The 12,467-nt window shown below is 45.9% G+C and overlaps 1 protein-coding gene across 1 annotated transcript in view; it reads right to left on the reverse strand.

Annotated features, from left to right (window-relative positions):
* Positions 1-4,019: 4,019 nt before the first annotated feature.
* The window catches only part of LOC140903308 (excitatory amino acid transporter 5), a 77,800-nt gene continuing 69,352 nt past the window's right edge, over positions 4,020-12,467 (reverse strand). The window contains exons 10-11 of the mRNA XM_073324406.1: positions 4,272-4,371; positions 4,020-4,157 (exon numbers count right to left, since the gene is read on the reverse strand). Of these exons, the coding sequence (XP_073180507.1) occupies positions 4,020-4,157; positions 4,272-4,371 (238 nt within the window). The remainder of the gene's footprint in view (positions 4,158-4,271; positions 4,372-12,467) is intronic.

Raw genomic sequence — 12,467 nt, forward strand, 5'->3', positions numbered from 1 at the left:
TAATGTGTGGTCCCTATTAAATGGATCAAAAATATTATTTAAGTGGGGGTTTTTGAATGGGGCTGTTTCTAGTATGGCCCTGTAGTGAAGAATTAGAGAAAGGATGACCCAGTGGTTAGGGCCCTAGCCTGCAACAATGGAGACCTGGGTTCAGTTCCCAGCTCTGTGTGACCTGGGGCAACTTACATGAGGCCCAGATCCACAAAGGTGTTTAGGCACTTAAATCCCAGTTTTGGCTCCATGGTGATCCACAAAACTCCTGCCAAACCCTATAGGTGTCTAAACTAACTCAGTGCCTACATTTCTGCCTCTGAACGTGCACACTGCCACCTCCTGCTAAGCCTCCAAGTGCCTATCTCCTGCCTGAGCCTCAGGACAGTTCACAAATCAGGGGAAAATAGAAATTTGCTAAAGTTGTGGAGGGGTCTCACCCATTGGATTGGATCCCATTTGAAATGTGGTAAAAAGTGTGCCACCAAATAACTTCTAGCCCAGTGGTTAAAGCACCCTCTTGAGAGGTGGGAGACCCCCTGTTCAAATTCTTTCTCCCCCTCCAGCAGAGAGAGGAATTGAACGTGGGTCTCCCACATCTCAAATGAGTGCTGTAACCACTGTGCTAAAAGTTATAGGGTGGCTAGCTTGAAGACTAATGTAGTTTTGAATAAACTATTGGTAAAACCCATTTGATCTAGAGGCTACCACCTCATTAGTTTTTGTGTCTCAGTTGCCTTCCTTGTGGCCATTGCTTTGGCAGAGACTGTTAATTGGCAAGAAATTCAGTTTACAAAGATGCTTTTTCTATCACTTTTCCTGATGAAATAGAACTCCGGGCAGCACCCAAGTTCCCTCCTGAAGTTGTTTCTCCCCTTCAGTTAGGATATTATTCCCCTAAATTAGAGAAATAAATTTAATGGCATCACCTAGAAGTCTGAGCCATTACATTTTATTAGGGTAAATAATTTTTCAGGAAAACAAATGCTTTACTTTTTAGGCCTGTATTCTTCCCATCCACCAGATCCTACTGTCATGTTAACAGATGCAGCAATCACCAGTTGTGATGCCCTCTAAGAGAAGAGCTCTGGAATACAAAATAAGCTTACATGTTTGTGTGTTAAAATTGAGAGCAATTTGATCACCGCTGATGGCCTTTTCCCCCCTTAGGTACCCAGAAGAGTTGTGTAAATATTAAGACAGTACCATCATGCATTCTATCAGCATTTAGGATGGAACTGGATCTGTCTGAGAGAAAATAGCATCAGTTTATCTTAAGGTCTGATTCTAAACTAATTTTGTTATACTTGTACAAAAGGGCTAGGGATATCCTTATTATGGTTTTAAACAAATTTCAGTTGAAATGGTGCAGCTTTCTCTGGGTATGTCTACACAGCAAAGAAAAACCTGCCAGCTGATTTGGGCTCATGGGGCTTGGGCTGCAGGGCTGTTTCACTGCTGTATAGACTGCCCAATTTGGGCTGGAGCCCAGGCTCTAGGACCCTGTAACATGAGAGGGGCCCCAGTCTTGGGCTCCAGCCTGAGTCTGGAAATCTACTTAGCAATGAAACAACCCAAGTCGGCTGGCACGGTGGCTAGTTACTGTGTAGACCTATCCTCCGAGACAAGGCTTAGGACCAATGGACTCTGTCCCTCAACTGCACTGAAAGGGTTTATAAGACTAGTATTTTTTTTTTAATTTCAAAGATTTTCATTCCATTTTGGATTTGAGAAAAAGAAATTTCTTAACAAATTCAAATTTTGTGTAGGAATATTAGCGGTCTTTATTCCTCCCTGCAATCTTCAGGAGGGAGTGGAATTCTTGATCTGAAGAGCAATTAATAGTATGTAGTATGTAGGTTGTTTGGATTAAGGTGGCTCTCAAAGGTCCCGGTGAATTTAGCGGCAGCCTCCATGACCCAAAAAGCTTTTCAGTCTAACTTGAAATGAAGCAACAAGTGTTTACAAACAGTGGCTTTATCCTTACTCCCTTTTCCCTCAAGGGTATGTAGGTTTTAGTTGTCTTGATTCTGAAAATATAAAAAGGTTTTTTTAATTAATGAAATCTGCTGTCCCCAACTGTCACAAACTGTCCGTTCCTGGCTGGCTGATTTCTGCTAGGTGCTGTGCACCTACAATGGTCGCTGAGGCCCTGCTTACACTTTCTTATTGCAGCCTTGCAGGGCCAACCATCATAAGGCCCAAAGCTGTCATTGACATTTTGATTAAATAAACATTAAAGGAAAATATGGGTTTGGGCAGCACACACCTATTTGCATAATTTTAATAGCATTTGCTTTTGTACTTGCCACATAGAAGATGCAGTTTATATTTTTCTTACAAAAACAGAAAAAAAATTAAGAACACCCCAGAAAATTACATTGAATCATACATAGAAATTTTAGATCCAGCTTATAAAATTTTTGTTCTTGAAATAATAGCCTCTGCACGGCACACTGTAGAATGCCCCTGAGGTATTTCATACATAGCACTGTAGTAAATGAAACCATGAATTCACACCATTGTCTCTCTTTTGGGGTAATGTTGATTGCTAATTCAGTAGAACCACTGAGGTCTAAGTATGACTGTTTTAAATTGTTATTATGTACTGCAAGGAACAGGCGCTTGCATGCATCCAAAACCCCCATGCATGTTAATGGGAGCCTTTCCACAGACTTCAAAGAGAGTCAGATCAGGCCCTTGTGGAATTCACTCAGTGTTTCCTTCTAGGGAATGCAAAATAAATTAATGGGTGTTTGGGAAAGGCAGAGCTTTGTTATATTGGAGTGGTAGCAATACACTGGGATGGGGGAGAATGTTATCTCCTGAAGGATGTAAACTCACTCATGATTCCCCTGTCCGTCCCCCCCCCCCCCCCAAAAAAAAAACAGTCTTGATCTATTAAGGCTGCATTTGGAACAACATTCAAAACAGGGCCAGGTCCTCAGCTGGGAAATCAGCATAATTTTATTGGGATCTGGTCAACTCACTGATGGGGAAAAATTATGTGGGGAGGGTTGGTTCATATGACATGTTTTATACTTGAGGAGGAAGATTGATTCATAAATAAAATATATTCAAAAGCACTGTTTTAGTGCTTGATCATATTTTTAAAAAAACATTTAAAGCCAGATAAAATTGTATTTTCCATTTCCTTTTCATGCCTACATGCAGTTTCCAGTTGCTTGCATTTAGTTCAAATTTATCATGAAGAAACCAAAGATTATTTTGATTCTTGTATTCCACTCTCACCATGCAAATTTTGCCATTCATTCCCAAATCTTATGTTTAGTACCTGCATCTTCACCATACTAGCTGGAGCAGTCATTGACAGAGCCACGAATGGTTGTTGGGAGCCTTATCAAGTGAAAAAATTGGAACATTTCCAAACAACTCTGCTCCTAAATTCTGTGTCCAAAGATGTCCAAACAGCCTGTTCCTTGAAGACAAAATTACATTTGGAATGACAGCAGAAAGTCTGCTTGAAATGTCCATTTTTAGAGAATATAAAATCTCTCTCTAAAAAAAGTTTACCAACCACAATTTTAAAATAAGATGGTCAAAAAATTATCTGCATAATAAACATAATGCAAACTGACAGCAATTGCGAACAGAGAATGGGTGAAGACCATTGCTGGACGGTGACAAAGCTCTGCCTTGTCTCAGCCCCTTTTTAAAACAACCAGCTAAGGTTCTTCTCTAATAACTATCTATTCCTCTGTCCTCGAAAAAGAAAATTGTGTTGAGAAAATAGTGGCATGAAACCTTTAAAAATCTGTTGCTCTGGACTGTCAAGACAACGACTTCATAGATGAGGCCTCGCAGGTTAAAGCCTCAAGCAGTTGGCGCTACTGCTTCCTGTTTAACTTCTGGCCAGTGCAGTTGTGCTGCTGTAGCTCTTCGAAGCCTCCCAAAAATGGATTTTTCTGCCTTTTTTGTGCACAGTAAGGCCCACATGTACACACAGAGTAGAGTGGCTACGTGTTAGCACCAAAATCCTCTTCCTGGGAATGAAAATGCTATGGCCATTACACCTGGCAGATATTGTAATTAACTCCTGTTCGTTCGGACAACGTTTCTACAATCATTTCCATCACGTGGTCTTTGGGCTGGAGAAGGGAGTTCTCGGCAGAAGAAAGCTTCTCTGTGTTGCTCACTGGATCTTGCTGCAAAAACAAGAAAGATCTACTCTTAATTCTGCTCCCTGACCTGCCCACAGTTTTTGTATTTGATTTTAGCTCCGGCACCCCTCTTTTTTTCTCCCAAATGGATATACGTACTTTTTCTGGCTTTGGTGCAAAATCTTTCTGGCAGACATGTGCTATGATGCCCGCAGCCAGTGCATCACCTAGGACGTTGGTCATTGTTCTAAGTCGATCTCTAGAAGAAAAGAGAGCAGTGAGAGCCAGTAGTTTTGGTGAAAGTGCTGATGGTGATCAATATTGGGAAGATTAATCTGATTTCCCCTGCAAGAACACCAGCAAAATAAATAATCTCTTGCATTTCCATACTACCTTTTATCCCAAAGAGATCCCAAAGTGCTTTAAATATATGCACGCACAGTACACTGATTTGTCTCACCTAACATTGCCAGGCGACTGCCTCTGGAGTAACATGCAACAGCTATTCAAAAGGACACTGCCAGGTCATAGAGCCCTACATTTTTGATTTATCAAAATGTGAATTAAAAGTTACAAAAATCTAAAAATTTATAGATATTTTTAAATAAGAATTTTACTTATATTAGTAGAAGTAGATATTACCTTAGCATATGTATTGATGGGACTACTACTGGAATACTGTATTCAATTTTGGTGTTCCTGCTTTTAAAGAGGATGTTGAAAACAGGATTTAGAGAAGAGCTACAAGATTTGAGGTCTCGAAAACACTTTACAATGCAAGAGTTGGGTAAAATCAATAAAGCTCCTTAAAATGCCTCAGGGAGTTTTAGGATTGCAATTCCCATTGAAAGATTTCTGGTCCTAAATCCTTTAAACTAAGGCCTGGTCTACACTTCATGGTTAGGTTGACGCAAGACAGTTTTTATGTAGACCTCCCTATGGATGTATCTACACTTAAATTTCGCTTCTTCTGCCGTAACTGCCCCACTACACCAACTGAATAGCACCACCTCCCCAAGCAGCATAGATTCAGGGTGGATGTAGTTAGGTCGATGAAGTATCAGCATAGATGCTACGATACTTACATCAACTGTTCTTGGCCTCCAGGAGCTGTCCCGCAATGCCCCACATGGCTGTTCTGGTTGCCATTGTGAATTAGTTGCCCAAGGGTCATGTGGACAATATGCTGCTCCTCCCTTTTAAAACCGTGCACATTTTTGAAATTCTTTTCCCTGATTGCTTGGCTTGACGAGCACACCTAGCCTCTCTTCACGGTTGAATGTAACTGCCCAGCTGACCACGCCGGCTACACGCTGCAGATGTGCTCCTGCCTGGGGTATACAGGAGGTTTTGCATCTCCTGGGCCTGGTGGGAGAAGAGGCTGTGCAAGCCCAGCTCCACTCCAGTCACAGAAATGTGGACATTATGAGCAGATTACTCAGGGACAGCAGGAGAGGAGCTACAAGAGGACCAGTGGCAGTGCCTCCTGAAAGCCAAGGAGCTGGGGCAGGCATACCAGAAGGCAAGAGAGGCCAACAATTGATATGGTGCGGAGCTGCAGACCTGCCACTTTTACAAAGAGCTGCATGCTATCTTTGGTGGAGATCTCACTATGACCCCCAAGAGCCCTGTGGATACTTTAAGTGAGCCCAAGTCACAGACCCCTGCCATGAACAGTGAGGAGGAGGTGGAGGAGGAATATGGGAGCCAGGCGACCGGGGAAATCTAGCTGCCTGGTGAGCCAGGACATGTTTTTGACTCCACCACTCAGCCCCAACAGTCCTGCTGAGGGAAGCCTGATGCAGGGGAAGGAACCTCTAGTAAATATGCCATTTTCTTTGAAATTCCAGGGATGGAACCCCCAAAGTAACAGGACACATCTGTTGATTTACCCTTTTTTACTTGTGCTAGAAGAGGTAGTGAAACAGCCAAGAGAGGGGCCACGTGGAGCAGTTTATGTGCCCAGAATCCTTCGTAGAGATCTCAGTGGAACTTGGATGGAGGTACTCTGCAATCCTCTACTAAAGGTTTCTGGGGAGGGCCTTTAAAACCTCTAAGGATGGAAATTCCACCACCTCCCTAGGTAACCCATTCCAGTGCTTCACCACCCTCCTAGTGAAATATATTTCCTAATATCCAACCTAGACCTTCCCCACTGCAACTTGAGACCGTTGCTCCTTGTTCTGTCATCTGCCCCCACTGAGAACAGCCTAGCTCCATCATTTTTGAAACCCCCCTTCAGGTAGTTGAAGGCTGCTATCAAATCCCCCCTCACTCTTCTCTTCTGCAGACTAAATAAGCCCAGTTCCCTCAGCCGCTCCTCGTAAGTCATGGGCCCCAGCCCCCTGATCATTTTCGTTGCCCTCTGCTGGATTCTCTCCAATTTGTCCACATTCTTTCCGTAGTGGGGGGCCCAAAACTGGACACAGTACTCCAGATGTGACGTCACCAGTGCCGAATAGAGGGGAATAATCACTTCCCTCAATCTGCTGGCAATGCTCCTACTAATGCAGCCCAATATGCCATAAGCCTTCACAACAAAGGCACACTGCTGACTCATATCCAGCTTCTTGTCCACTGTAATCCCCAGGTCCTTGTCTGCAGAACTGCCGCTTAGCCAGTCTGTCCCCAGCCTGTAGCAGTGCATGGGATTCTTCCATCCTAAGTGCAGGACTCTGCACTTCTCCTTGTTGAACCTCATCAGATTTCTTGTGGCCCAGTCATCCAATTTGTTTAGGTCACTCTGGACCCTATCCCTACCCTCCAGCGTATCTACCTCTCCCCCCAGCTTGGTGTCATCTGCGAACTTGCTGAGGGTGTAATTAATCCCATCATCCAGATCATTAATAAAGATGTTGAGTAAAACCAGCTCCAGGACTGACTCCTGGGTCACTCTGCTTGATACCGGCTGCCAACTAGACATCGAGCTGTTGATCACTACCTGTTGAGCCAGCTTTCTATCTACCTTATAGTCCATTCATCCAATCCATACTTTTTTGACTTGCTGGGAAGAATACTGTGGGAGACCGTATCTCAAGCTTTGCTAAAGTCAAGATATATCATGTCCACTGCTTTCCCCATGTTCATAGGGCCAGTTATCTCATCATAGAAGGCAATCAGATTGGTCAGGCATGACTTGCCCTTGGTGAATCCATGTTGATTGTTCCTGATCACCATGATTTTTCCAGGGACTGAGGTGTGGCTGACCGATCTGTAGTTCCCCAGGTTCTCCTTCACTTTTTTAAGAAGGGCCTGGGTGGCTTCAGGATGCAAATAGCAGCTGTGCTGTCTGCCTTTGTCACTCTCAGGAGTGAGATACCAGCTAAAATCACCCCTGCCTGTGGAAAACGGTGCTAGTATTCAGTCTCATTGCCCCATACACATATACTCAGGCTTGTGAGCTATTCCCCCCTCATTTCCCCTACCTCCTCCCCCCCTGAGGGCCACATTCACAATGGCAGGATGCTGTGACTGGTGCTGTGGTCTGTCAAGCCTAAGCAGATGTGACAATGTACTGCTTACAACTTTTGGGAAGCAAGGGGAGTTCAGTATCCTAAGTTTTGATTTCCATTGTGAATACACTGACAATGGTACCTCTCTGTGTTGTATCTGCAGCTGCTGCCATTGTGGCCTTCAGGGTCTCCTCCACACCCGCAGAAAGCCTGAGCCAGATAAGGAAGAGAAAGAAGAGGACTTTTGCTGGCATGTTCCAGGAGATCATGCAAGCCTGTGCTGCATCAGAGAATGAGACCAGGGTCTGGAGGATGACCATTTCAGACAGCATGGAGAAGGAAGAGTTGAGAGGAGAAAGGCCTGGGAGTCCAAGCAGGAAAAGGAGAGGGAGATGCACTAGGACATAATGGGGTTTCTCATGCAGCAGAGATGCTGCACTGACTCTGGTAGACCTGCAGGTATAAAAATCCTGTGCTCGCCTCCCTCTGCAGCCCATAGAGAACTCAATGTCTCCTACCTTCACCCCCCTCAACATTCCTCATGCCAGTGTTCACTCTAATTTTTCCCACCCATGTGCAGATTGAATTTTGTTGTGTGCACCACTATGGAGGTGATGTGTGACACATCACCTTCATATTGGTGCACGCAACAAAATTCATGTGGTGGGGGTAGGGCCGAGGGGTTCCTGTGGGAGGGGGCTCAAGGCTGGGGTAGAGGGTTGGGGTGCAGGGGGTGAGGGCTCCGGCTGGGGGGGCAGGCTCTGGGGCAGGGCTGGGGATGAGGGGCTCAGGGCTGGGGGCAGAGGGTTGAGTGCAGGGGGTGCAGGCTCTGGGGTGGAGCTGGGGATGAAGGATTTGGGGTGCAGGAGGGTGCTCCGGGGCTATGGCAGGGAGAGAGAACTCTTTCCCCCTCCTCCTCCCCCTCCCCCCGCCCCAGTGCTCTCTCCTTGCAGCAGCAACTGGGCTGGAGTGGAAGAGGCACCTGTCCCTGTCGCTCTAGGGCTGGGGCTGCAGGATAGGTGCCCCTCCCCTGGCCCCAGCAGGTCCGGGCCAGGGGAGGGCCCTGGCTGGGTCCGGTCCACAGGGTGAGTTTGGACGGGGGGGACCTCGCATGGCAGGTTGGGGGCAGGTCCCCAGCCGGGTTCCCTAAGCGCCTGCGCGGTGCTAAGTAGGCTGCTGTGCGTCCGCGCAGCTTACAGGGAACTTGGGTCACTGCACACCCCTACCACTCCACCCCAAGGGACGTTACAGACCATCAGCTACACATAGACTGACCTGTGAAAGCCATACTTGGTGTATGTGTACCTGAAATGAAAATGTTTTTTTCTTGCCCCTTCATAAGTTCTGTTCCCTTAATTTATTAAGTTTCAAAGGGTTTTGTAATTGCCTGGTTCATATTACAGAATAAAAATCCATTTTTTGGAACAAAATTCATCTTTATTGGTTCACAACATGTGCTGTCTGGTGCTGAGTACGTCTGATAAGCACCAATTTCCTGTTACTTCATTTTGTCACAGAAACCATAACCTCATTCAAGACTATATAATAATAGGTGCATTGGCAATGTTCTATTTCTACACACACAGAATCACCACAAGAATCGTAGCAGGCTGCAAAAGAGCAAGGCCAGGTAGAGCACACTGTTCTGGTTCACTTTTAAATGTTCTTTCAAAGCCTTCCTGAGCTACATCGCTCTGCACTGAGCCCTTCTAATAGCCCTTGTATCTGGCTGTTCAAATTCAGTATACAGCAGCTCCAGCTCCATCACGGTAGAAACTTTCCCCCTTTGACTCTCAGATATTATGCAGAACACAGCAGGCAGCTATCACCATTGGGATTTTTTTTCACTGAGGTCCAATCTTGTAAGTAAACAATGACCCTTCAGACAACCAGAGGCACATTCAACTGTTATTCTTCACCTGCTGAGCTGATATTTGAAGCATTCCTTGGTGCTGTCAAGATGGCCAGTGTATAGTTTCATGAGCCATGGGAACAAGAGGTAGGCTGGGTCTCCCAGGATCACTATTGGCATTTCAACATTCCCCATGGTAATCTGCTGGTTGGGAAAGGAAGTCCCTGCTTGCAGCTTTTTGCACAGTCCTGTGTTCTTAAAGATGCCTGCGGCATGCACCTTCCCTGACCCACCCACATTGATGTCAGTAAAGCATCCCCGGTGATCCACCAGCAGTTGCATTACCATGATGTACTCTGTGGCAAGGTGGTCTGGTGTTAAAATAGAGATGTGTGTGCCATCTATTGATCCTCCAAAGTTCACGAAGCTTATTGCTGCGAACCATCCACTGTGTCCTGCGTAGCAGGAGGTGCATAATGGCCCTGCACACTTGCATGACAGTGGCCTCCATTGTGCATTTCCCAACTCCCAGATGGTTTCCCACTGACCCGTAGCAATTGGGCATTGCAAATTTCCACAGTGCAATTGCCCCTCACTTCTCTACTGTCAGTGCAGCTCTCATTTTGGTGTCCTTGCGCTGGCAGGCTGGGGCAAGTTCGGCACACAGATCCAGGAATGTGTCTTTGTGCATCTGAAAATTCTTCAGCTACTGCTAGTCATCCCAAACCTGCATGATAATGCAATTCCACCAGTCAGTGCTTGTTATTCAGGCCCAGAACTGGTGCTCCACCATCCGCAGCTTCTCCATGAATGCCACCAACAACCTTGAATTGTTTCTGTCTGTGTCCCACAGCGATCTAGTCTTCAAGGAAATGTCGTGTTCCCCGCAGCTCCTCTTCGGGCTCTGCAGATACTGCAAGATCAGGCACCCTGTGCTTGCAATGCTCATGACAATAATGCAGAGCTCTGCACACTCTGTGTGTCTGTCAGAGATGGTGGCCAGTAAGGAGGGATACATGGGTTTATGGGGATTTTGAAGAGGTGTGAAATACTATGGGATGCAGATGAAATTATGGGATGGAGAACACTTCATTATGGGAAGTTGACCCCATGCTCCCAGTCACACCTGTGCAACCCGTTTCTGCTTCATGAAGCATTGCAAAAACTTCCCAAAACATCCTGTGTTGCATGGTGGCAAGTTGCACAGTGAAATACCAAGCCACGGTGCACTGCACTATGCATCAATATGAGCGCTCCTGGTGAGGAGGTGTGTGCCGACACAAGGAGCATAGCGCGCACAAGCGATGTAATAACTGCGGCTGCTGTATGGCAATGTAACTTAAGTTGACATAATTTTTGTAGTGTGGGTATGGCCTAAGGAAGAGATAAGAACATAAGAATGGCCCTACTGGGTCAGACCGAAGGTCCATCTAGCCCAGTATCCTGACTTCTGACAGTGGCCAAAGCCAGGTGCCCCAGAAGGAATGAACAGAACAGGTAATCATCAAGTGATCCATCACCTGTCACTCATTCCCAGCTTCTGGCAAACAGAGGCGAGGGACACCATTCCTGCCCATCCTGGCTAATAGCCATTGCTGGACCTATCCTCCATGAATTTATCTAGTTCTTTTTTGAACCCTCTTATGGTCTTGGCCTTCACAACATCCCCTGGCAAGAAGTTCCACAGGTTGACTGTGCATTGTGTGAAGAAATACTTCCTTTTATTTGTTTTAAACCTGCTGCCTAGTAATTTCATTTGGTGACCCCTAGTTCTTGTGTAATGAGAAGGAGTAAATAACATTTCCTTATCTACTTTCTCTACACCAGTCATGATTTTATAGACCTCAATCATATCTTCCCTTATCCGTCTCTTTTCCAAGCTGAAAAGTCCCAGTCTTATTAATCTCTCCTCATACGGAAGCTGTTCCATGCCCCTAATCATTTTAGTGGTGGGTAGAAAGTTGGCTAGATTGGGTAGATTGGGTTGGCAAGGTGGGTAGAAAGTTGGCTAGATTGTCGGGCTCAACGGGTAGTGATCAATGGCTCCATGTCTAGTTGGCAGCCGATGTCAAGTGGAGTGCCCCAAGGGTCGGTCCTGGGGCCGGTTTTGTTCAATATCTTCATAAATGATCTGGAGGATGGTGTGGATTGCACTCTCAGCAAGTTTGCGGATGATACTAAACTGGGAGGAGTGGTAGATACACTGGAGGGCAGGGATAGGATACAGAGGGATCTAGACAAATTGGAGGATTGGGCCAAAAGAAATCTGATGAGGTTCAATAAGGATAAGTGCAGGGTCCTGCACTTAGGACAGAAGAACCCAATGCACAGCTACAGACTAGGGACCGAATGGCTAGGCAGCAGTTCTGCGGAAAAGGACCTAGGGGTGACAGTGGACGAGAAGCTGGATATGAGTCAGCAGCGTGCCCTTGTTGCCAAGAAGGCCAATGGCATTTTGGGATGTATAAGTAGGGGCATAGCGAGCAGATCGAGGGACGTGATCGTCCCCCTCTATTCCACATTGGTGAGGCCTCATCTGGAGTACTGTGTTTTGGGCCCCACACTACAAGAAGGATGTGGATAAATTGGAGAGAGTCCAGCGAAGGGCAACAAAAATGATTAGGGGACTGGAACACATGACTTATGAGGAGAGGCTGAGGGAACTGGGATTGTTTAGTCTGCGGAAGAGAAGAATGAGGCGGGATTTGATAGCTGCTTTCAACTACCTGAGAGGTGGTTCCAGAGAGGATGGTTCTACACTATTCTCAGTGGTAGAAGAGGACAGGACAAGGAGTAATGGTCTCAAGTTGCAGTGGGGGAGGTTTAGGTTGGATATTAGGAAAAACTTTTTCACTAGGAGGGTGGTGAAACACTGGAATGCGTTACCTAGGGAGGTGGTAGAATCTCCTTCCTTAGAAGTTTTTAAGGTCAGGCTTGACAAAGCCCTGGCTGGGATGATTTAATTGGGGATTGGTCCTGCTTTGAGCAGGGGGTTGGACTAGATGACCTCCTGAGGTCCCTTCCAACCCTGATATTCTATGATTCTATGAT

The sequence above is a fragment of the Lepidochelys kempii genome, chromosome 25 (genome assembly GCF_965140285.1).
Source record: "Lepidochelys kempii isolate rLepKem1 chromosome 25, rLepKem1.hap1, whole genome shotgun sequence".
In the NCBI taxonomy this organism is placed as follows: Eukaryota; Metazoa; Chordata; order Testudines; family Cheloniidae; genus Lepidochelys; species Lepidochelys kempii.